This window comes from Ahaetulla prasina, chromosome 3 (genome assembly GCF_028640845.1).
Source record: "Ahaetulla prasina isolate Xishuangbanna chromosome 3, ASM2864084v1, whole genome shotgun sequence".
In the NCBI taxonomy this organism is placed as follows: domain Eukaryota; kingdom Metazoa; phylum Chordata; class Lepidosauria; order Squamata; family Colubridae; genus Ahaetulla; species Ahaetulla prasina.
Genome location: NC_080541.1, coordinates 151,656,999 through 151,683,400, shown reverse-complemented (window position 1 = coordinate 151,683,400; position 26,402 = coordinate 151,656,999). Strand labels below are relative to the sequence as shown.

Here is a 26,402-nt window from a genome sequence, read left to right as displayed (position 1 = left end):
TTACAATAGTAAGTGAGTTAATTAACATTGAGCATTATCTTATTCTCTTACACAAGTTTATTTTATCAGGCATAAAGAGACATACCATTTAAAATAGCCAGTTATAATAGGTATCTCAATATCTAAAAACCTAATTACTAGCTGAAAAATGCTGGATGCTTGGAGGTAACAGAATTTTCATCTATTGTATAAGCGAAGCACAGAATATCCTCCTTCATAGTTCCTGCCAAACTCAAACTTGAAACATTCATTTATTTATTTTTCACATTTCTGAACCATCCATTTCCCTCAAACATGGACTCTTGATATTCAGAAGCCAAAAGAAAAATCTGACTTTTTTTTAACACAAGACATCTCTTCTGGTTATTCTTGTCTTCCAGTAATACAGGTGCTTTCTAGTATATAGCTGCTTTTGTTACTATTGTTGTGGAGCTCTTATTATTATCCTCATCCTTACTAAACATGATTGTTCTGCTGTCTAATGTTGAGATTTCATTTTTATTGCAGTTTGTTACAGTTTGGGTGATTGCTTTGACTTAGTTATATGTCATTTGCTCAGATATTGAATAAAATTAAGTTTTTTTAAAAAACCTTTATAATAGAATGGTTCTTTTCTAATAATTTTAGAAATTTCGCTTCCTCTCATCCTGAGTTCAGTCTAGATTATTAAAAATGCATTGGAAATTACTTACAAGCCATCTGCATGCATTTCAACTAGAATACTATTATTGTTTTTGGACTCGTATTTCATCAACACTATCAATTTCTTGTGACAAGTACAATCTCCCAATACACTTATGAAACAGTCGTCAGGCAATCCGTGTGTAATCATTTGATTGTTGAAAGTTATAATTCTTTTACCATGTACTGAACAAACACCTGTTAACAGCAAGAGAGAATGCAGTGAGAGAAGAAAGAAACTTCTGATATTTTGACTATTTAGAGAAGCAGCTAATAAATTGTATTTTAGAACTTTGAGAAAATAACTTTATGTTTGTGTTCACAGAAATCTAATGTAGGAATCTGTTACTTTGAAGGGAGATATTTTGAAGGGAGAGTTGTTTTCAGTATCATTTTTTATTTTTATTTTTTATTATTATTTTGTATTCTCATGGGTCATATTGGAGTAAGTGATGAATTTTTAGACTGGTTTTTAAATTGTCTGTGAAATAAGATTTAAAGTTATTTCTCACATTGGTTATGAAATACTTTGAGGAATGCTTTTATATACATATTATACATATACATTTTATTTGGGCTAAGAATAAAAATTAAATCCTAAATTGCTATGGCTTTCTCTACATATTCAAATGAATTTAAATAAAACAAATTAATTTTGTAATATCATTTTTAAACAGCTGAAGTAGAGGAAGGGAAGGAAACCTGTGAACCTTCAGATAGTATTGAATCTCATCAGCTCTGATTACTGATCATTTGGCAGGGAATTATGGGAACTGATATTCAACATCATTGAAAGGACCACAAGTTTATTCAGAAATTCTAAATACATAGTAAAACTGCTGACCATTCACACTTGCAAGAAGCAATTTTGGAATATCAGCAATTTTTGAAGTTTTGGCTTTGGGATCCATTGGCACTGAATATGGAAGTCTGCAGTTGTCATTGTAGAGGACATTCTGGAAAGAAATATGAAAACAAAAAAATAAGTAGAGCTAATGCCTTAGTTATTTTTCCCAGAGCATTTTCAAAGCGGCACAAAGATTCTGTTTTATTTAGTTTATCGATAACAGTTTGACAACACACTAGTCCTAATCAATGTCCCTCTCACATTGGATTACTGCTTTGCCTTGACTGATTGGACAACCAGATCAGAGGTGGGTTTCAGCAGGTTCTGATCAGTTCTGGAGAACTGGTAGTGGAAATTTTGAGTAGTTCAGAGAACCGGTAGTAAAAATTCTGACTGGCCCCACCCCCATCTATTCTCTACCTCCCAAGTCCCAGCTGTTCGGGAGGAAATGAGGATTTTCCAGTGACCTTTCCCTGGATTGGAGAGGGAATGGAGATTTTACAGTATCCTTCCCCTGCCATGGCCACCAAGCTATGCCCACCAAGCCATGCCACACCCACCAAGCCACACCCACAGAACTGGTAGTAAAAAATTTTGAAACCACCACTGAACCAGATCTTAACTGGCCTTGCTGTATACAGAGGACGAACATATGTGGCAAGCCAAGAACAAACCCTCAAAATGGCAATAACATTCGCCTGTGACTCTCCCTGTTTTTACATGGCTATCGAGCAGCTGTTTTGAGAACCCCACCAAAGCTGATCAGAATTAACAAGTAACTGTACAACTGATTGGTATTTAAACAAAAAATAGTTGTCTAAAATAATGTAATTAAAGTAACTCACATCTGGCAATCTCATGACCATGGTACATTCATCTGGACGTTTTAGAGCCATAATCATTGTAATTTCTTGACGAGGGTTCTTTTGGAGTTCATGAGAGAAGCCTGCTAGGTAGGCAAGCCCAGGGAGCACTGCAAGAGTTCTTGAGAAAGACAGAAAAGCCTGGTTAAATAGAACATAATTTAAGGCAGGGATCCCCAAACTTGGCAGCTTGAAGACTTGTGGACTTCAGTTCCCAGAATTCTCCAGCCAGCAAGTCTTAAAGCTGCCAAGTTTGAAGACCTCTGAGTTAAGGGATATAGGAAGGATGTTCTGTATCTAAGAAAACAAACCCTTAGAACAAACTTCATAATCCACAATATTTAGTCTGTAAAGCAGGTGGATAATATTTAAAGATTGATTTAGCCAAGAGCAGGTATGAGCCTGATTTGCATTTAGCTTTGACATTTATTACTCTATTGCCTGCATGGGTGATGGAGTGGCAGTGGAAATGCATTTATAGGGAATCTTCCAAGAAAATCTAGATTCATCCAGCAAGAGGCTATATAGATAGCTCTTTTAGTTAATAGAAATAAATGCATGTGTAATGCTCATAGAGAAGGCTTAGTATACCACATAATTCTGATCTGCCTCCATCGAATACAATTGTTTACTTTATCAGGAAAAAAATAATAACTAGCCATTTTTTGAAGGCTATTTTCCTTGAATAAAATGAGGTAAATGCAAATTTATTCACAGATCAATTTCTAATATTGGCCAGACTTTGATACCAGAACTAGCTTGAAATACAGTTTAGATTAAAACAAAGCCACCTCTTTTTTGTGAAACGATCAGGCTCATTTAAACACACACACACCTCAGCTGCTGTTGCATACAGCATTAGATCATCAGAAACATTTACTTACTCATCTATAAGAGAAAGAATAGGCTCAGGAACCTTAGGGTACTTTAATTGTGCCTGAAGAGCTGGCTTTTTATTAAAATAACCAGACTCTGTGTAAAGTGAAACACTGTAGTCTCTGCAATCCTGTCCAAATTTCAGACTTGTCTAAGAAGAAAGAAATACATCAGATATAATTTTGTTTAACATATGTCACACATATTTGGATTTAATGCTTGTATAGAACCAAGTACATTTTGAAAAGGCTCACCTTTATTTTATGAGGATTGACCTCCATGTAGGTGAAGCATACCATTGGATTGGTTGGGCGTTTGATGTCACTCACTGTCACTTTAACTGCAGTGGGACTTTTGAGCACTACAAGATCATGTCCACCTTCTTGCTTACTAATATATTTGTAGCGGAAATTAACAGAAGCGTATGCCTTCATCTTTAGAGTAGAAAAAAAAAATCCAAAGGGGAAAAAAAATGTTTAATTGCTGATCTGGGTTTAACAAGTACATTGTTTTAACGTGAATAACATAATTACCACTAACACTCAGATGTGTTATTAAAGAGGGTCATCGGCTGATGCTTAGCTTACATAACCCATTCTGGCATTTAGGTAACTTCTGAGAGCTAACTAGCACACCTGAAAGTTTCTGAACTACTGAGCTGCTTAATATAGCCAGATGTTCTTAAACTCCAGACCCAATAAGCCTAGATCAGCCTGACCAACAAGCTGTAGTCCAACAATTGTAGAATTATAGGTTGTAATCCTTGCTTTCAAAAAATAATGAGGTTTGTTTGTTAGGCTTTGGGAGGGTCTTTCTCTTTAAAGTTGATCGTATGCTACTTGCTTTTCTATTGATTTATTGCCTGTATATATTATCATTTCTGCACAATACTAGGATCTTAACTATTTTCACTGTTTACATTTCAGTTGGATTAGCAATAGCAATAGCACTTAGACTTATATACTGCTTCACAGTGCTTTACAGTCCTCTCTAAGTGGTCTACAGAGTCAACAGTCTGTGTTCTCATTTTACCGACCTCAGAAGGAAGGAAGGCTGAGTCAACCTTGAGCCATTCAGGATCAAACTCCTGGAGTGAGCAGTGAGTACTGCATTCTAACCACTGTGCCACTACGGCTCTATTAAAACCAAGTAGCATACTAAGTCTAAAATAATGTATAAATATACACTGGTAAAAATAAAATATAAACTACTTAAATCTCATTATTGCCTTTTCTGTTTCTCATGCTTAAGCCAGATAGTTAATTTTTTTTCAGGATGGATGTTTCCCAATGGAAAAGTATTTTGAATACTGACCTCAGAGACTTTTATGTCTTGTTCACCACTGATGTCTCCTTTTCTTTTGTTGTCCAGCTGAGAGTCAGAATCAGAAGGATCATCAGATTGTTTTCCTGGCTGCAAAAATCAAAAGTATTAAAGCAAATTTCAGGTTAAGCAGCATCTTAAACAGGGCAGCTTTCCTAGAGCAGCTTTAGAGCAGCGGAAGAAAGTCTCGCAGTTAGAACAGCCTTCCCTATCCTAATGCCATCCAAAGATGTGCAGAATACACCTTTATGAAGGACTAGCTAATTTGTCATGCTGGCAGGGAATTATGGGATTTGTATTCTCAATAACTCCAAAAGGTGCCAGGCTGCAAAAACCATTCTTCTGTCTCAGATTAGGAAAAAAACTTCACTGCTGAAAAAGTAGTATGGGGATTTATTTATATAAGGTTTATGTTTCGATTTCTTTTTTTGACAGAGGAAAATCATAATAAATCAATACTTTAAACAAGTGGGGAGTATGATGAAATTATCTATCTTTTCGATAATAATAGCAAAAGATATTATACTAATAGATGGAGAAAATGAAAACATTTCAAGAATCAGTTATCTTCATCTCAATACATTATATTTCCACTAACCCCCTCTCCCCTAACCCTACCCCCCCTCCAAAAGAAATACTGCATTGCCACTAACATCCCATCAATAGTTTTCTGGCTTTGTTTAAATTTTCTGTACTCCCGTATCTTACCTTCTGTTTCTTCACAGATCGGAAAGATAATTCATGAATCCCTTTTGGTACTCCCTTTGAAAAGAACAAAAAAGAACACTCAGAGAAATTTTCATACTGTGGTACATAAACTATTAATTTTAAAACAATATGAATGGAAATGCTTTTGCTATTTCTGAAAGTCATGTTCCCAAAGATCCTCTCTGAAGATCAAAATCCATGTCTACTCTGCTGAATGATTTGATTAAAATAAAGTGGCTAGCCTCATTAATGCTGCTTTTTAGGGCTAAAATAATAAGGGATGCTTTTAAAGTTTCCATATTTGATAGAAATGCGATTTTTAAAATGAATATTCGGTGATATAACAACAGTGCCATCACTATAAGTTTTCCCAAATAACAGATTTATAAGCACTATTATCTCTTCCTGAAATTGCATTGTGGGCTAATCCAAAGCATCCAATACTGCAGGTCACAACATTACTAAATACCCATTGTTGATTTCTCATACCCCCAAAAGCAGATGACAGATCAGCATGATGAGAAATGATCAGAAATCACGACCACATCATTTGTTGTTATTTCAACACAACTTGTTACCTTTTAAGTGTGCACAGTCGTTCTCTATCATTCTGCATTTGTGAAATATAGCGCACTTAGATGCAGGTACACTCTTTGATAAAATTGCTTACTCCAATGTTCCATTGTCAGCCCAATAGGCAATCCAAAGTTTCATAATAGCCAGCTAATATGATGGACACCAACCTTCCTATTTTATGTCAAGTTTTCTTTTAAAATGCCATGCCTTATAACATTGTGTTGAAATCTCTGTGGGTGAGCTCCACTTGAAGCATGTGTAAACTAATGCTTAGCTTTCAAATTCCAAGAATCAGAACCTAGGACTAACAAGCAAGGTGGCTGGGGAGTTTCTTTGTAAGTCAGATGGACTCTCATAACTCTTGGCCAACTTGTAATTCACATTAGCCAGAAAAGATAAAGCTATACACCTTTGCTTCAATGAAGCAGTTTCTGCCTTCTTGCTCCCATTAACTATATTCAAAGAAATGACATCATAATTACCTTCTCTGAATCGTCATCAAACTCACTGCTCTCACTGCTGCTCTCACTGCTGCTTTCACTGCTTTTGCTCTCGGTGGTGCTATCCTCACTGTTGCTGCTCTTGCTGCTGCTGTCGCTGCTGCTGCTACTACTATCACTGCTGCTGTCACTGCTGCTGCTACTGTCACTGCTGCTGCTACTGTCACTGCTGCTGCTGCTGTCACTGCTGCTACTGCTGCTGCTACTGCTGTCACTGCTGCTGCTGTCACTGCTGCTGCTGCTGCTGTCACTGCTGCTGCTACTGCTGTCGCTGCTGCTGCTGCTGTCACTGCTGCTGTCACTGCTGCTGCTGCTGCTGTCACTGCTGCTGTCACTGCTGCTGCTGCTGCTGTCACTGCTACTGCTGCTGCTGTCACTGCTGCTGCTGCTGTCACTGCTGCTGCTGCTGCTGTCACTGCTACTGCTGCTGTCACTGCTGCTGCTACTGCTGCTGTCACTGCTGCTGCTGCTGCTGTCACTGCTGCTGCTGTCACTGCTGCTGCTGTCACTGCTGCTGCTGCTGCTGTCACTGCTACTGCTGCTGTCACTGCTGCTGCTACTGCTGCTGTCACTGCTGCTGCTGCTGCTGTCACTGCTGCTGCTGTCACTGCTGCTGCTGTCACTGCTGCTGCTGCTGCTGTCACTGCTGCTGCTGCTGCTGCTGCTGCTTTCACTGCTGTCACTGCTGCTATCACTACTGCTGCTACTGTCACTGCTGCTACTACTACTGTCACTGCTGCTGCTACTGTCACTGCTGCTGCTGCTACTGTCACTGCTGCTGCTGTCACTGCTGCTGCTTCTGTCGCTGCTGCTGCTGCTGCTGTCGCTGCTGCTGCTGCTGTCACTGCTGCTGCTTCTGTCGCTGCTGCTGCTGCTGCTGTCGCTGCTGCTGCTGTCACTGCTGCTTTCACTGCTGTCACTGCTGCTATCACTACTGCTGCTACTGTCACTGCTGCTACTACTACTGTCACTGCTACTGCTGTCACTGCTGCTTTCACTGCTGTCACTGCTGCTGGAAGAACTTTCACTAGATTGGCTCTGGGAAGAACCCTTTGTTCCACTCTGTTGAGACTGGCTACTGCTGCTCTCCTTGCTGCTGCTGCTGCTGCTGCTGCTGCTTTCAATGGTATCCTTGCTGTTGCTGTCCTTGCTGGAGGTGGAGCTGCTGCTGCTGGTACCACCTTTCTTTTTGTCTTGTCCCTTTTTCATCCCGGAAACAGAGTCAGAGGAAGAGGTGGTGTCCTCATCTGGGCGCTTGGTATCCTGGCCTTTCTTCTTCGGAACTTCCTGGCCTGGCCTCTTTGGAACTTCCTGGCCTGGCCTCTTTGGAACTTCCTGGCCTGGCCTCTTTGGAACTTCCTGGTCTGGCCTCTTCTGAACTTTGATATTACCCTGCAACACAGCTGAAGGTTAAAATATTGCTTCTTTTAAATTATTCTTAAGAATTCAGAGTTTCTTTGGAATTTACAGTTTCTTCCTTATAATATTCTGCCATGTAATTGCTGTGTTATTAGTAGAGGGAAGGTGGAATTGGACAAAATAAAAATATCCATTTACTCCATCAGAAAACAAAGCTTTCACATATGACTGAGATGGGCAGTTATAGAAATTGAGCAAATAATAAGTATGACACCTCTTGTTTCATACCTAGCTAACTTAGGCCTTATAAAATGTGCCTTTCTCCATGGGTTATACGTACCTCCTGTTTTTCTTCTTTCACTTGTTCTTCTTCGAGTGCCAGGTCTCTTCTCATCCTAATTTTTGCAGAGTCTAGGTTGGCATCCACTAGGATCCTAGTCAAACCAGTTTCTGCATGGATTATAATGCAGGTACATATTTTAAAAAGTGATCAGCATGAACAATTCCAAGTATACAAACTGAACATTTCACCACATAGTAATACCTGGTTTAAACCAAAACCTCATTTCATGTTGTGAGCATAACAGATGCAGCAGTGTATTCCCGTAGGCCACGTATCCTTTTGTCTTGGTGGTTTCCCAGCACGTGTCTATCGGGAGCCAAGTTAAACGCCAGCAACCGTTCCAAAACTCTTGAGGTTTCTGGCTGCTTTTAGATTGTTGCTGAAATGAAGACAGACATATCAGAATTTGGCAATAATAATCTTTTTAGTACAGATATGTGAAGAAATGGAGATTGGGTGTTAAAGAAACTTTGGTGTTAAAGAAAATCCTAAATCTCATCGATAATAAATAGTTGAGGGATCTTTATGGACAGTATGAGAGAAACCAAAAAAAAGTGGCAGCTCTGAGTCACTATAGCTATCCTATGTTTAGGATAGAAAAAGTATGCAAATTGTACTTCTATAGGAAACAGTTCCATAATAAGATGAATTTAGCATTTTAATTGGTTTTCTTTTTCAAAATTCATATTATATCATTCTATCAGTAACTTGACAAATGTTCTCATCCTCAATTCTAAATGTATTGTTTAGCATTATATTTAAATAAAGCATGTATTTGAACAAGTTGAAACTATAACAAAATCCTAAATACAAAAAAAAATATGTTAAGATTTCTAAATAATGTTACAAAAATAAAAGTAGCCATTCTTTAACAAGTTATATCAGACAGCTTAACTGCACAGTAGACCACCAAATATCAATCTTGAAACACATAAACAAACACAATATTTACTTTGATGTTGCCTTGGCCAGTTTTTTCATCCCATTCTTCAATGTCAACTGGGAAGGGAAGAACTGGGGCCGTTTGCTCAATACTTTGGCACCTTGCTACAGCCTGTGCTGTATGGCTAGGTAGAAATTCAGTGAGGAGAAATAGAAAGTGTTCTATTATATTCCATAGTAAGTTAACATAACTAGTAAGTTAACATGAACACAAACTCAATATCAAAGCATCCTATGAATGAAGAAGTAAGATGAAATTTTCCTTGCTGAGGTCCAGGAGTAGTGGAAGGGAAGGATAGTGGGAAAAAACTGGTACATTTTATGGTACTAGGTCAGACGGTTAATATCCTGAGTCAAATGTTCCTAAATATTATTATATATATTTATAATTTCTCATCAAACTTACCAGAAAGAACATTGTTACAAAATAAAATGTTTGAGAATGTCAGCAAAAGAGCACACTATCCAGCCATAATTCTTGGCTTACACCAATTGGTAAGCTATGACTGAATTATATGTAAAACGAAGGTGGTATTCAGCAGGTTCTGATCAGTTCTGGAGAACCAGTAGCAGAAATTTTGAGTAGTTCAGAGAACCGGTAAATACCACCTCTGACTGGCCCCGCCCCCATCTATTCTCTGCCTCCCAAGTCCCAGCTGATCGAGAGGAAAAGGGGATTTTGCAGTAACCTTCCCCTGGAGTGGGGTGGGAATGGAGGTTTTACTGTATCCTTCCCCTGCCATGCCCACTAAGTCATGGCATGCCCACCTAGCCATGCTCACAGAACCGGTAGTAAAAAAATTTGAATCCCACCACTGATGTATAATGTTTACAGTATACAGAAGATGAAAGCCCTACATAATGCAACAGATAGCATGCAAAAAGATATTAAATAAATTATAAAAGAGCTTCTTTTACCTTACAATCAATCCATCACGCTTCTCCTGAAGATTACCAATTTCTACTTTAAATCTGTTTTGTGGCATGTCCAGTGAAACATTCATTTTGAGTGCAGTATCTAAATGGATGTTGCCGGACATTTCTATTCCGTTATCGATCTGGTCTGTCTTAATTCCCCAGTTCATACTTCCCCGACCATGCATACTAATAGTAGAAGAGAAATTTTAGGATACGGTTTCAGTTTACAATAACAGAAAAAATTCTAATGTCAAGAAGATTAAGGACAGCACCTCAGACTAAATGGATTTGAGCGACATGAAAGAGTGGTAGAGGTTTCCTTATTTAAGGCTTTTGAGAACTGCTAGGTTGGCAGAAGCTTGGACAAGTAACGGGAGCTCACCATGTTACACGGCACTAGGGATTCAAACCGCTGAACTGCCAACCTTTCAATCAACAAGCTCAGCGTCATACCCACTAAGCCGCCGCGTCCCATTACTGCTTACTTTATGGGGAAGGAAAGTAGAAAGTAATGTTATTTTGCTTACCGAAATTTGCTATCGAGTTGTGCTTGTATTTTGGGTGCTGTGACATCGTCTTGAAACATATCTGATTTTGCTACAAGAAACAAACGTTTTTTTAAAATGGTTCAAAAGTAGAGCAACTTAAAGATCAGGGCCTTCTAGTACTAATATTTTTTCACACATATATTTCTATGTTTGGAAGAGAAGAGAAGAGAAGAGAAGAGAAGAGAAGAGAAGAGAAGAGAAGAGAAGAGAAGAGAAGAGAAGAGAAGAGAAGAGAAGAGAAGAGAAGAAATTCTTCATTGGCCAAGTGTTATTCGACACACAAGGAATTTGTTTCCAGTGCATAAGCTTTCAATGTTCATACAACAATAGTGATAAGCAACAAAGTTATAGCCATAAGAAGATTGTTTTTTGAACAAGAAAACAAGAATAAAGTAAGACTGCAAGATAATATCCTACTTTGGAAACTTTTAAGCTAATAAATGATGTGTCATAGAGAAAGAAATCTGAATTGTTGCCTTTATAAAAAAATAGTAATACAACTAATATGACTTCAGTAACAGAGTTGTTAATACTTGGAATACACTACCTGACTCTGTGGTCTCTTTCCAAAATCCCCAAAGCTTCAATCAAAAACTGTCTACTATTGACCTCACCCCATTCCTAAGAGGTCTGTAAGGGGCCTGCATAAGAGCACAAGCATGCCTACCATTCCTATCCTATTGTTTCCTTTCATTATATCCAATTAATATAGTTATTACATACTTATGCTTATATATACGCTTATATATTGTATAGTTATTTCATGCTTATGCATGCATACTGTGTGACAAAATAAATAAAATAAATAAATAAAACTACATTTTAAGTAAGATGATATTATCATGTTATGAATGACATGTATTTATCAGAATCTTACAGAAATCTCACTTGCTTCAGACTGGTTGGGTAACCTGCATTGCTAACATTTTTCATTTGTGTTATTCTCAGCCATTTTCCCCACTATATATGATTTACCTATGCTATTTTGAATTGCGGTGATTTCCATCCTTACCTTTCCAGGCTACATCTGCTGCAAGGACACCACTAAGACTAAATTGGAATGGTAAACCAGGAGCTGTTGGAAGAACATGCCCCATATCGAAAACGAAGTAATGGTTGAATTGAACGCTGACGAGTTTGAAAGCCACTTCAGCCATTTTTAGAGACGCTTTGATCAGAGCTGGTCTAAACTCTTCTGCCTAAAATAGATGTGAAGAGACAAGGGGCTTTAAGCTGACTGAGATAACAATATGGATTTTATGGTGAAAATGTGTTAGACATCTTTACCTTCCAATGTTGACTCATTTCTGAAGTGTAGCCATACATAATGTCGTTTCCTAGAAATTTGACTGCAATACCAATGGAGGGCTCTTTGACAGTTAGTTCTTGGTATGCTGGAAACTAAAGTCAAACCAATGAGAGCAATTTAGTATTGGATCAGTTCAAGTAAATAAAATTCAAGTAAATAAAAAGACAATGTAATGCTCTGGGTTATTTGCATCTCCCCTTCAAACATTACAGTTTATAGAAAGATATTTCCAGTTCTGACATACTATGATTCTACAATACCACAAGACCAGTTTAACTTACAGATAGTGCTCAACTTACAACCATTCGTTAAGTGGCTATTCAAAGTTACAACATTGCTTAAAAAAAGGAATTACAATCAGTTTCCATACTTGTAGCCATAGTAACATCCTCAGAGTCACACGATCAAGATTTGAGCACTTGGCAACAAGCCTGTATTTATGACATCCCAGAGTAATGTGATCCCAGTTTGTGGCCTTCCCAGCTGGCTTTTGACAAGAAAGGGGAAACTGGACTTGCTTAATGACCACTTGGTTCACTCAACAACTATAGTGACTCATTTTACAACCCAAGCAAAAAGGTCATAAAATTGGACATGACTCACTTAACAATTGTCTTCTCTAACAACAGGAATTCTGGTCTCCATTGTGGTTGTAAGTTGAGAATAACCTGTATTTAGATTCTACCCCACAAATAAGGTGATCAGATGATTTAGTTTATCTTAAATTAAAATATTAACCTGGGAAGAATTTTGCTACCAGATGCAAGATTTTAGCAGGGCAGCCCTCCTACTAAACCTCCTGGAATAATCTTATCTAATATTCCCTCTAACATTTATATTCAAAAGAATAAATATAGAAATATACCTTGTCTTGGGTATCTTTGATCTTCTGCTTTGTAGCATATTGGTCAGACTGGCTAACTGATTCCTCAAACAATTTATTTATACCTTGAAGTTTCAGTGCAATCTGAAAGGAAGGAAGGAAGGAAGGAAGGAAGGAAGGAAGGAAGGAAGGAAGGAAGGAAGGAAGGAAGGAAGGAAGGAAGGAAGGAAGGAAGGAAGGAAGGAAAAAAGATGTATTATGTGTGAAGTGACATGGTAAAGGCATACTAACATCTCAAATGCTTTTTAATAATGAACATTTACAAATGTAATATATACCTCTAACAGGTTGAACTTGGTATGGTAAAATGTCAAATCTGTTTTCCAGGTGATATCTGAAGGATATCTATTGTCACCAGACATGAAGAATTTCACAGTAAGTCCATTGGTTAGGAAAGCTGCCATAGAAAAAGAACAACACAACACACATCATGAGATTATTAGCTTTTTGAAATGGGAAGATTTGAAAGTTCACTTGTTTGGTTCATTGAATAGGCTTAGTCCTCATTTAACTACCAAACCAAGAATGCTATTGCCATTGAGGAGCCTAAACTAACATACCTGCCTAATGCCCTAGGGTTCTGAGAAATTATGTTGATGCAAGCTTTTTGTCTGTATGACAAACTACATATTTATTTAGATCTATAGTAATTTGCTTGGTTGACAAGCAAAGCATCTGATTGGGCTCGTTATGCGAACTGCATTGCAAAATAACGTTTAGGTACTACTCTGAGATCTGGACTACAAAGATTCACATGATGCTATGATATGGTAGCAAAGAGTGAAGACTTTTTTATATTTCCCTACTGCTGTCCCACAGTCCTAATCTTTATAATCCAGTTTTGCAGTCCTAGTTCTACCTAAAGAGAACTTGCAAAGTTTAGAGGCATTTTTAAGTGGCTCACAGCAATAGAATCAATTGTTCATTTTGTATCACTTTTGCACACTTAAAGTTTTATATGAAATAAGGCAAGGTTCAATTAAAGGAGATGCCTGAAGCATGGAACCCTGGACCTTAGTGCTTGGAAAAACCAGAATGCAGGAAAGGGATGCATTTTAAAAACCATCCTCAGGCATTGTGAACTAGGGAAACCTTCTCAGTTTTACTAGTCATTACAATTAAATCATTGTAGCAATCCAAGTCAATGATTTGGTCTGATTCTACATTAATGGAACAACTTATACATGAATAACCCCTCTTATCCTTTTGCATTTATAAAATGCAAGACATAGGACACAGTACAGAATTTGAAAATCAGAACTACTGGGTAGGAAACTAAGTAAACACAATAAGGTGATTCCTTTTCACTTGGAACATAATGGAGCAGATGAACCAACTCAAAATATTGTGACTCATCCCATAAAGAGGGATGGAGAAATAAATAGCTACTCACAGTTGAAAAAAGGCAAAAATAGAGCCTTGTTGAAAGGGGAGGTCAGTTCATCAGCCCTGGGGTTCAGAATTCTGAGGGCCATAGAGCAATAAGAAGCCCTAAATGAAAAAAGAGCACATTGTTAATATTAGGTTATATTAACTATTAACTGGGGCAACGTCTACAGACTGACTCAAGAACAGGCAGCACTAGACTCTATGGAATTCAGCTCACATCCTGTATCCTCTGAGAAGTTGTGTATAAGATTACAATTTAACAATCTTGCAGCCTTCTCCAGGCTTAACAAACTTCTTAATCTGTGTATGATGGGAGTTCTCATTGTTGGGATGCAATACTTGGAACCTTGACAGATATAACATTTCTATATGTAATATAACACATAGACTGAATGTCTCTCTACTTACAGGATGTAGTATGCAGGGTCCCTGATCTTTGTTATAGTCATCATGTGAGAGTACACAAAGCTGGCAACATGGATATTCTCCTCATGCATCATTGCACTGGCCAAGGCCATTACTATAGGTAGAGGAGGGGCACTGTCTAGGAGGGCCATGCAAGCCATTGTTCGGACAGCCTCACATCGTGAAACATCCATAGAGACCTGAAGGAGAAAACCTTGAACCTAGAGGAAGGAAGATACAAATGAATGTGGAGCTCAGCTAATAAACATGAAAACAATCAGGGGGGGGTATTGGTAATGGTTTTTGTCAGGATTTGCTTTCTGTGATGTATAGGATGGCCAGATAACCCCAAATATGAGCTCTTAAGTTTGTATTGTGGCTAGGCCTTTGAGTGGAGCATTTTCTTTGGCACGCAATGACTAGCTACTTTCTCTTTTTTTTTCTAGGTAGGGATCCCATTTAAGTCTCTGCCAGTTCCAGAAATTGCTGTAAAGATTATTCGGCAATGTGATTTCACAGATCACTTGATAAAAGCTCAAACATTCAGCTGGGTTACAAAGTTTTGCAGTTACCTGAAAGCAAGACCATTAGATATATATGGTTTTTACCTATTCTAAAAAAGACATGTCTTCTGCCACATACCTTTGCAGGATCCTGCTGGCCGATTTGCGCCATGGCCTGAACTGCAATGACCTGGAGGTGTTCAGGATGTTTAGTATTCTCACACAGGAGTTTCACTTGTTTCAGGCTGATGATCTGACCAGCATTAGCAATAGCTTTCAGAGCTAATACAGTTTTGCTTTCGTCTTTTTCCCGAACTGCCTCAGTTAGAAAGTTGTGGAGAGGCTATAAAAAATAAATAAATAAACAATATGCATATGAGTCTGTGCACTCATATGCATATGTTTTCATATCCAAATAGTCTGTATTGCTTTCTGCCAAGAAAACTCATGTTCTATTGTTGCAATATTATCTATACATAATCAAGATTTAGATCTTGATATCTAGCTAGATCTGTAGATAAAATTAGCCATATACCTCAAGCAATTTAGGATGACAAGTTCGAGAAGTAGAACATAGTTTGTTCACCATAGTCCCATATGCCAGGTAAGCTGCTTTTCCAAGGATAGATGTTCTGTCAGGGATTTTGGAAAGTAACTCCTGTTGGGAAGAAAACAAAATTGTTCTTAGAATTTAGGAGAACATTCTCAATCTAGGGTAACAAAGCATCCTGTGTAGGTTTAAAAAACATGTTATAATGCCATTCAACAACAATATAACATATACTCACTGCTGTCACTTTAGCAATTTCCTCTGCTCTCATAATATCCGGGCTGGCAAAGTAGAGGGTTGTGGGAATAAACCAAAGCAGGTCAGGATATAGCAGTTCTCCACTGATTGCTTTGTCCTTGATAAACTTCACTGTGATCAAATTACCCGCATGGGCACATGAAATCAAAAGGACTTTTCTGCAATGAATAGAAGGACACATTCTTAAAAATATCATGAATCCTCCACTAATGAAGAAATGTTTTCTGGCTGATTTTTCCACAAATCTTGATAATTCCTCTGGAAGAACAACATTTGGGATTTCAGGAGATTAAGGTAAAGCTGGTATGCAATATGCAAGTTAGCTAACATACCTAGCAACAAGGATTCTTGAAAACTTATTCCAGAGAGTGTTCAGATCATTGTATGATATGCGTGGCATGATTCGGACCAATCGTATAACCTTGGTGTAAAACAATTTATCCTCCATCTGCCAGTTCACTGATTCTTGCAAGAGTTGCTCAGCCTGTCCGAGGAAAAATCAAGAACAGCATGTACTCATTCCAACTGCCAAGATCATGGTGTTTTCTGTTTGGTTTTGAAATGGTTAAATTGTTCACTATTTCATTTTTTTACCTGTTGTACAGCATCTCCTTTGAGATCATGCACAGGATAATGCATAGTTTTGGTAATGTCATAACGAATGCTGGTTACTTCAAGCTCTCCTTCTTCTTGTTGTTGTTGTTGTTGCTGCTGCTGCTGCTGCTGACCTTGTTCAGGTCTCATTTCTCTCAAGTCCAACAATTGCCTGGAAGAAAACAAATCCACACGCACATTTATGTATATGACTAAATCATCAGAAATGAGGATTCATCCATTTGAAACACTGTAGGATTGGCTCCAGAAAGTCAAAAGAAGGTAACTAGAGATAAGAGATGATGCAACCAAAGCCAACAGAAATGCACTGCTATTCAAAGACTTGGACTTGTCCTCACATTGGATAAAAGAAACATATTTGAGCTATGTCTATTTGCTAATTTTCTAAAAAAAAAATTAATTTGTATTCCCCACATTATATCGTTCATCCCTAAATGTAAGACTAGTGCATTCGATTCCATAGGAAATTATGGCTTTTGTATGGTTTTTCTGCAAATCAGATCAATTGCCAGGTTATGATAAGTATTATATTATATTATTATGAGCCGTGGTGGCGAAGTAGTTAGAATGTAGTACTTCTGCTGACTGCCGATTGCCAGCAGTTTGGCAGTTCGAGTCTCACCAGGCTCAAAGTTGACTCAGCCTTTCATCCTTCCGAGGTCGGCACTGCGAAGCGGTATATAAGTCTAAGTGCTATTATCACACCTCAGATAATATCCCGCCTCAGATAATATCTCAGACAGCTATCCCGCCTCAGAGAGAGACCATAGCTGCGATATAAGGATATCTGCAAGAGGGACCTAAAGGCCCTGGGAATGGACATTAACAAGTGGGAAACCTTGACCTCCGATCATTCAGCTTGGAGGCTAAAGACGCAGCATGGCCTTCTCCAATTCGAAGAGACATTTGTTCAGCAGGCTGAGGCAAAGAGGCAGTCCCGGAACCAGTGAAATCTGGGGGCTGGGCAGGGGATAGACTGTAACTGCCCTCAGTGTGGAAGGGATTGTTACTCTCAAATTGGCCTTTTTAGCCACACTAGATGCTGTTTCCAGAGCACAATACCATAGTCTTTTGAGACTGAAGGATGCCAATAAAAATTATCACACCTAAGATATTTTCCCATTGTCAATTAAAGAAATATAGTAGTGGGCAAAATCCTTGAGAATCAATGTTATCTTTCCACAAATTTAAGGCCACAAAAATGCAGTTCCTCTTCTTTTGTTCTGAAAATGAAAAGTGGTATTGGCAAAGGTATATTTGCTGGATTGGTTTCTGTTCCATGCAGCCCTGGATCTGCTGGTAGATTACTGGAGTTTAGTACAGAACAGAGAAGCACGGATCTATTGAAGTTACATTCTAATGTTGCCATAGTTTAGAAATGCTTTTCAATGCATAGAGAAGGTAAACTGAAAAGCAAAGGAGACTAAACATAGTGCAATTTTTTTTTTATATTGCTACTTACTCAGATTTCGTATATCCAGTAGCATCCTCTCCGCCTATACGGAATTCTAATACTTGTTTAGACTTGATTTGAGTGATCAGGTCACCTTTACTGTCATGCTTCACTTTGATGACTGTGGCAGTTCCACCTAGAACAAATCTCTCTCTCTAAATAACAAAAAGAGACATATTTCACAAGGAGAAATACAATGTAATTTTACAGCCAAATAGTATGCCATTTTAAAGCTGTGGCTAGCAGCTCTTCCTCCCCACCCCCATTATTTTATATATAAATACAAAATTCCTGGTCCAGATCAGACCTATAATTTAAGAAATGGGAGACTCCTCTCGCCTCGTGTCCCAGTTCAGGATCTCATATTTGTAGTTTGCAGAAGGAAAGCCCTCCATTAAAGCTAAGGGATCTACACCAACATGTGAGAAAATAGATATACGGCATTCTTACTTGGAGGCAGTTGGGTTGCTGGAAGAGCTGGAGGTAGGGGATCCCAACAGTCAGCATAATTTTTTGTTTGCAGTTGTTCAGGTCCCTGAATCTGTTAAACAAGTAGACGTTGTTCTTTTTCTCCTCGTTGATAACATATTTGGTGTTGCACTCGCCTTCAAGTCCATCCTGTCAATATTGAGAAACTCAGTTTGTACAAGAACACGGAAACTCAGATTCCCAATGAGAGTCAAAGGAAGAGATTTGCAGCAGGTTTAAATAAAATCAGGTGCATTTAAAATGCTCAGGGACATAATTTTTTTTCTCTCCTTTATCTGTTCCTTTACATTTTGTTCATTTACTGACATTTTTCCAAAGCTAGCGGGAAATAGACTTATCAGTTGTTCAAGAACATCCAAAGAATCTCCTGGGCATGGATATCCATGTATTTGAGGGAGACTAGCAACTGATACCTAAACAGATTGGTTCAAATCTGGCTATCTAGAAGTCACTATTTCCTTATTCAGGAAATAAAAAGTAAGCAAAGTGGAAAATTACAAAAGGCAAACCAATATGCTTTAAAATTACATTGCTCAAGGAGACACTTGATTCTTCACATGTTAATGGGTTCCAAACACTATCAGCTTTAGCCAATATGGCCACAGATGTTGTTCTGCGACATCTGGAAGGCTCCAGGATTTTTTTTTTAAGCTTAATGTAAATTGTGAAGAAAGAAGGTACTCTACTGCAGTAAAATAAAGCTTGAAAAGATGAAAAAAGATGAAAAAAAGCCTAACCTCCAGTACTTCATATTCTCTATGGTTCCGTGGTGATGTGAAAATGAACAGGTTCATGAAGCCTTTTATAAAATTCCTGCAAATTGGATCTGCATTCTTTGGCATACGGATGGAGCTATATTTTCCATTGTAGGTGAAAAGGACTTTAAACCTCTGGCATTCAAAGATCTGTTTATATTCCCTTCGTGATTCTGACAAGGTACTTTCTGGGTAGAATCCAACAGCATCTTGTACTCTCATGTTCCTTAACTAAGAACAAAATGGAGGGTGGAAAGCAAGAAAGGAAGCAATTGTTAAATCTTGTGGATACCAGTAGGAGAGATTAAAAATTGTTAATTTGGAAGGGATCGTGCTTATTCCCCATTACAGAATGTGTTTTAAATTCAAATAGGAAGCAAGTAAAAAAATGCACTAATATTATTTTACTGAACTGCTATTCCCCCCACTTAAAAAAAAAGATGATTTCTGCACTAGCCAATCATAGCAACATTCAACAATAAAAAGTCTGTTCCCATTGATGATTAATTGGCATAGTGATGTAAACCATGAGACTCTTATCTAATCTACAATTGACCTCATCCCTACGGTTCTCACAATGCCATGTGAGGATACTGATTTGCTGACCAGTACTTCCGCCAGTTGAGCAATAAGAGAGTGTAATTGTCCATCAATCAGTATCCCACACCTCTGGTGATTTCACATGGCATTTGTTTTTGCAGTGTGGAAAATAAAATTATCATTCACTGGGTGGAAGAGCTGCAACATCACCCAGAACTATTTTCCAAAGGCTAGTGAAGTGGTGTCACATCCTCATGTCATTTCTATCCCAGTGGGAAGAAGAGCAGGAGACAATACATACAAAAATTCCAGCCAATAGGAAACTGCTTGCTCCCTAGCTTCAGGTTTAGTATTCCAAAGTTATTTGCAATCTGTCCAATCTCTCTGGGACCAACACCCCGAGAAGTAACATCTGTTCCACTCCAGTTCAGCAACTATTTGAAACACCTTCACTAATTACATTTTAGTTTATGTAACACTAATTTAAAATTCCATTATGCCTCAGTTTTAAAATCATAGTTGTTTTTGTCAGGAATATAATGCACTTATGAATGAATAGTTTAGGATTGCTTAACTTTTTTTAACTGCAGACAAAGTATTGAAGCTTAAATGATCATTTTTCCCTTGGTCTATTGCAGGGGTCACCAACCTTTTGGACCTCAGGGACCACTAAATTCATAATTTTAAATCCCGTGGACCACTAATATGAATTTTTTAAAAAGATAAATAGTATTTAGTGCAATATAAAAATGAAAATAATTTTTCTGTGGACCACCAAAATTTTCTCACGGACCACCAGTGGTCCACAGACCACTGGTTGGTGACCACTGGTCTATTGTACAGAAAACGTTAAGTCTGAGAATGAACGTACATTACTGTACAGCATAGAGTATAACAATCCTCTCTCTGTGGTTACTGTTTTATCTGCTTGCTATGGAGTTTTCTTCACCTCTCCAACATAGCCTACTTTACCCTCTGAGAAGCCAACACAAAGCTGGCAATCCCTTTGCATTTTGTGACAGAAAGCTTAGGTTTTTTTTAAAGCAATCTGTGGTCCATATATGTGAATATTTCTTGAATGAATGTACAGTATAGTTTCCCTTCAATTGAATGGGCTTGAGAGCTACTGAGAGGAACTTTATCCTTAGGGAGAAAGCTTACCTGAAGCATATGCTCTGGTTGACCTGTTGTGATAATTGCATCAGCTTGTATCTTGAGAAGACCCCTTCCATAACTTTTATCTTCAACTCCAGTTTCCATTAAGACGGTGTAATTGTAGATCAAACTTTTTCCGGCAGGAAATTCTGGTTCTACAAACAGAAACAAACATTTATGGTTGTCTTCGGTAAAGAAGACATTTATACTAGGCTACAGGTTTTAACTGAGTAAATTCCATGATTATTAACCTGACACTTTAATGGAACCATGGTAAGTAGATTTTCGTTAAGGACTTACTATTTATATATGCTAATTTTGAGTCTCTTTATGGTTTTCTGTGCAAATCATAAAAAGGAAAAAAAAAGAATGTATTCCATTTGAGCAGATTAATATTGTTTTTTGTGTGTTGTATTTTTTTAAAAAACTCAAAAATAGAGATCAATGTTATATAATTTTGATCACTAAAAAGATTTAAATGAAGAATTTCTTTTTTACAACTCATGTGTCTCATGCAACTCAGCTAATGCTCTTTCCTTTGCTCAGCAGTGACAGCCCAAATGTCATTTTAATATGCTGATTTAAATATAAATACAAATATGAATATACTTACTGATGTCGACATTCTCAGGTCCTGGAAGAAAAAAGATGCATAAATTGTTGAGTACAGTTTTAGAATAAAACAATAGAATATACATTTTCTTATTTAAAATATCCAAATGAGAATTGCAACATTATGTTTTATTATATGATCATCTTCTAACATAAGTATTCTGATGAGTTGTCTTGTTATCATTATTAGACTTACCAGTCTCAGGATTCTGGGTTTCTGTGGGACAGAAATGCAATATTTAGTAAATATATTAATCTCAATATATATATATATCTGATTAATATTAATATATATCAGAAGATCTACTTTTATTGTAAAAAATACAATAACATAGTTATACTGGTCTGTTCAAGATTCCAGCCATTAGGGACCTCTCTTTCAGGATATTTTCTTTCCACTGTTTTCAAGTGTTTTGTTATCCAAATGTCAAGTTGTCTGACTATGTCTTGTCTTTCCCTCTCCTATATAGGTTGTATAGTGTTTTTCCCTTGGTGAGAATTTTCTCTCTGCAAATCATGGCTTTCCTTTGATACCATTCTTATCTTTTCTAATCCTCTACACCAGGGGTGTCCAAACTTGGTCCCTTTAAGACTTTTGGACTTCAACTCCCAGAGTTCCTCAGCCAGCTTTGCTGGCTGAGGGACTCTGGGAGTTGAAGTCCAAAAGTCTTAAAGGGACCAAGTTTGGACACCCCTGCTTTACACAGTCTCTGTTTTTGCTGGATCTTACCACTAGTAGTTTTTAACAGTGATTACACAAACCACTTTCTGGATGGTATATTCATATTTGTACCAGCAAAACATTTTAATAGCAATGTTGTCAAGCGCGGGAAATCAGGAGTCCAGACAATTCAAATGCATATATTGGTTTATTGCAAGCTTAAGTTTTCTACAAGAATCTGAACTACTAACAGTCAAAGCACATTAACAATAGATAAGAATCAATGGAATTCAAGGTGGGCTGGACTTAGATCTCTTATGAGCATGAAGGGATTCAAGACTGATGACACATTTCACCCCTCTCTCAGTCTTAGCCTGATCATCTCTTAAAAATGTTAATCCATTCCTTATGTACTGTAAAGACTAAATCATTAGCCAGACTCATTGCTAAATTAACTAAAGTACTTGAAAACCAGGAAGGCCATTTTAAATTTTCAGGGTTCTCAGTTAAGAATATACTTAGGTATTTTTTAGTCTCCTTTTGTTTTGATGTATCATTGTTTCCTTTAAATTGTTAACTGTTACATACTAAATCACATCTGCTTCATGTGATGTGATGGTCCTTAAATGAGTATCAGTCGATTAATTGTTTAAGGTCAATTGATTTTGTTTAATGTCATTTCAACAAGAGATTAGGTTTGTTGCAATTTTTCAGCTTACTTGTTTGGGGTTTCTGGTTCCCTGGTAGAAAGAAAATGAACATGTTATAATGTTAGTTTTAATAGTACAGTATATGATTTATATGTAATATATATATATATATTCAAAAAGTCATTAATCCCAGCACAATTCTTATGGGCTAAATGTTTCCACAAAGACTACTAAAAAGTTCCATTTACTGTACATTCATTGCTTTTAATAAATACATAATAATCAGACTGGCATGTTTTAACTGTATAATTTGCTAAATAATTACACTGAAGTATAATATAATCAGGAGTATTTTTTTAAATTAGCAGGATTGCAAGTAAAGAGCACACTTCCTCCCCAAGATGGCTGCTGACTGGTAGGAAAAAAATTCTCGCCTGTTTGACAATCTGCTGATTTTGCTGTCAAAATTAGTTTTTTGGCAGCGTTGCTCCCTGGATTTGTATAGGGGCACTTAGGAATGACCCAACATGAGTTTCGGATGGCCATAGATCCACCCAGGAGGAAGCATCTCAGAAGTCTCTGGTTTTTCATGCACCTGTTCCTCTTAGCTGAGTATTCTCATAAGGTAGCCTATTTTTTAACTTCACTGTTTGAAGTTTTTGTTTTGCTTTGTTTTCTTATTTTAAAAAGTTAATTGGCTGGTTGAATGCTGATTTATTCCACCCACAGCTGGATTTTATCTGTTCTTTTTTCTTTTGACATATCTGGCTGTTTTCATTAATTCCTGCTTTTCCATAAGGAAAATCACAGGGTATTTTTGGCTAGTGAAAGTGCTTTTACTTGATTTACATTTTCATTGGATATTCACTACAGGGATTTTTTATTTTATCAATTTGCAAAAAGTTTGGAGCTTATTTTTCTCATTCTTTCTTTTAATTTTGGATTAAAATATCCAGAAAATATCTTCCCTGCTCCTTAATTTATTGTCTTATTCTGCTTTGAACAATTCTCTTATCTACTTTATAGAGGAACAATGTATCAGATTACAGAAATGGGAATGAGGCTGACACTTGAGAAAAGACTCTCTGATAACATGCAATTCCAACCTGAAAGCTTTTTTAAAAAATTTGATGAAGTTATAAAGGCCGTGGAAAGCATTCAGAGTCAGACAATTGTAAATAAATTAAACCCGGAAAAGGAATGTGATTTGAAAGCAGTAGATTCACTGGGAAGAAATATGGACCCAGACTTAGAATTCACTGAGTATGCCTCCCTGAAATTCAAACCTGCATTCTTATAAAAATAGGAGAAAACTATTTGAGTGACTAAGTGATAAATTGGTCTTCTTTAATTATATTGAAGGGATTGGAGAATGGATTTATCACACTTAACTGGAAAACAATTTCATCTTGACTCTTTTTGGGAAGTTAGACTGGCTTTGGAGATTGGACTTACTGTATTTAACCAGAAAACAATTGTTGGTATTAAGAAGAAGAAAAACACAGATATTTGATCCAGGATGAATCAGTGTTAATTCTCGGGAAATATGGCACAGTTAAGAAGCCATGGTTAATTTTCTATGGGTTGATTACAAGTTTGTTAGTAGAGGTTTTGAAAATGTAGTTGTCATGATTGTTATTATTGTTAACTATTTTGCCATTAATATAATATATAGATGACAGGTTAATAACTTGCAAATAGAACTAGTAGTTTAATCTTTTAAAATTCTTTGGGCCTGTTTTGCAAGGGATGGAAAACTAATACTATTTTGTGGTTTTTTCCCCTTGTTTTTTCAAAAATTTTTGGTGTTTTGTATTTTTTTTTTTACTAAAATAAAATAAAATTAAAAAATAAAGAGCACACTTCTGTGTGCTTGAGCCTCTTTAAATTCTTGTCTAAAAATACGGAGCAAAACTAACTAATGGTTTTGACATACAAACTAACAATTGAATGAAATGCAAGTCATTATAACTGTATAGAAGTTATTTTATTTAGCATGTACCTTTTAAAGGTTTTATTTTATATTAGAACATTAATGAAAATGTTTTATTTTTTTAAAGTGTTAATTCTATATTTGCTCTGCACTCGGTTATAAAATTGTATATAAGACTACAATTATTCATTCAAATTGATTAAAGCACATAACTTATCTTTTGACTTACTGATTATTGATTATTATTATATACTATTCTAGTTGCTCACAATGTTAGAGAAATATCTTGCAGAAGGATGATTGCTTTTTGCTAATGGGGAAGGATAATAGTCCTATTTGCAAGATGTAATTGCAGGCACTAGCAGATTTGCAACTTATCTATGAAAGATAGTACATCACCCCTTTTTCAATGATGGAAAAGACGTTGTTTTAAAAAACATGCATGGTATAAAATAGAAATAATATAAGATATATTGATGCCATACTTACGGCCTAGGAATTTTTCGCCAGCTGAGGAAAAAAATTCAAGAGATTGCAATATGAACAAAGTAAAATGGAGTTATCTTTTAATTTTAAAATATATTTTGACTAAACTATGTAAAATTTTACAATGGAGTCATAGTAAAAAGAAAGCCATACTTACCCACAACGGCCACTACAAGAAGTAGGACGATTCCCTTCATGGTGAAGGTGAATGGCAACTCTCACACATCCTCGGTATTTTATAGAGAGATGAGAAGCATCATGTGATGTCTGTCAACCAGGATTTTGCTGATTGCACATTTTTTAATCAGTTTCAGCAAACTTGTTTTTTGGGGGGGACGACTACTGAACTGTTCCAACTTTTAATCCAGGAGAAAAAAGAATCCTCTTTTTCTTCTCTCTTGCCACAAATACATCCATATTTTTTTAAGTTCACCATACATACATTGCTACAGTATTTTTGAAGGTTGTCAAATATGTCATAAAAATATGATTTAAGAGGTTTTATTTCCAATTTTTACTTCTGGCTGATGGCCATTTGGGCACTCTTTTGGGTGATGAAAACTTTGCCCTGGTTATTTTGACCTAACGATGCAAATATTTACTTAACAGGTCATTGTGGGGAAAAGACACTGGTATCTTGCACAACATCTGCAAGGTTAGTTGATGTAGAAGTTTTTTTTTTTCTTGTACAAGGCAGTGCAATCCCATATGCCTTTTCTCAGAAGTATCAATAAGTCCAATGTATCTAGTGTCAGGATTACAACCATAGAGAAATCCTATGCAGATAGTCCTCAGCCTATGACAACAACTGAGCCCAAAATTTCTGTTGCTAAGTGAGACAGTTGTTAAGTGAGTTTTGCTCCATTTTATGACCTTTCTCGCCACATTTGTTAAGTGAATCACTGCAGTTGTTCATTTAGTAATATGGTTGTAGAGTTAATCTGGGCTTCCCCATTGACTTTGCTTGTCAGAAAGTCACAAAAGGTAATCACATGACCCTGGAATACTGTAACCATCAAAAATATGAAGCAATTGCCAAGTGTCCACATTTTTAATCACGTGACCATGGGGATGCTGCAATGACCATAAGTGTGAAAGATGGTCATAAGTCACTTTTCCGGTGCTATTGTCACTTTGAATGTTCACTAAATGAATGATTGTAAATCGAAGGGGAAGATAGTGAAACAATAGAATCCCTCAAGTTAGCAGAATTTTCACTTGTTGAATTTCACAAAAATAGTGGGGAACATTTTGTCAGCTATAATGTAGCCA

General features: G+C 37.0%; 1 protein-coding gene across 1 annotated transcript in view; it reads right to left on the bottom strand.

Annotated features, from left to right (window-relative positions):
• LOC131195032 (vitellogenin-2-like) overlaps window positions 1-25,327 on the bottom strand; it is a 41,558-nt gene extending 16,231 nt beyond the window's left edge. The window contains 33 exon segments of the mRNA XM_058176659.1: window positions 693-879; window positions 1,526-1,637; window positions 2,374-2,512; window positions 3,276-3,418; window positions 3,522-3,701; window positions 4,582-4,680; window positions 5,299-5,352; window positions 6,357-7,109; window positions 7,218-7,766; window positions 8,074-8,183; window positions 8,278-8,455; window positions 9,029-9,143; window positions 9,937-10,122; window positions 10,464-10,533; window positions 11,497-11,683; window positions 11,772-11,885; window positions 12,659-12,760; window positions 12,955-13,073; window positions 14,070-14,167; window positions 14,474-14,691; window positions 15,113-15,316; window positions 15,509-15,631; window positions 15,762-15,939; window positions 16,114-16,265; window positions 16,376-16,547; window positions 17,859-18,004; window positions 18,300-18,467; window positions 19,076-19,324; window positions 20,795-20,943; window positions 21,402-21,422; window positions 21,597-21,617; window positions 22,781-22,801; window positions 25,288-25,327. Of these exon segments, the coding sequence (XP_058032642.1) occupies window positions 693-879; window positions 1,526-1,637; window positions 2,374-2,512; window positions 3,276-3,418; window positions 3,522-3,701; window positions 4,582-4,680; window positions 5,299-5,352; window positions 6,357-7,109; window positions 7,218-7,766; window positions 8,074-8,183; window positions 8,278-8,455; window positions 9,029-9,143; window positions 9,937-10,122; window positions 10,464-10,533; window positions 11,497-11,683; window positions 11,772-11,885; window positions 12,659-12,760; window positions 12,955-13,073; window positions 14,070-14,167; window positions 14,474-14,691; window positions 15,113-15,316; window positions 15,509-15,631; window positions 15,762-15,939; window positions 16,114-16,265; window positions 16,376-16,547; window positions 17,859-18,004; window positions 18,300-18,467; window positions 19,076-19,324; window positions 20,795-20,943; window positions 21,402-21,422; window positions 21,597-21,617; window positions 22,781-22,801; window positions 25,288-25,327 (5,357 nt within the window).
• Window positions 25,328-26,402: the final 1,075 nt, after the last annotated feature.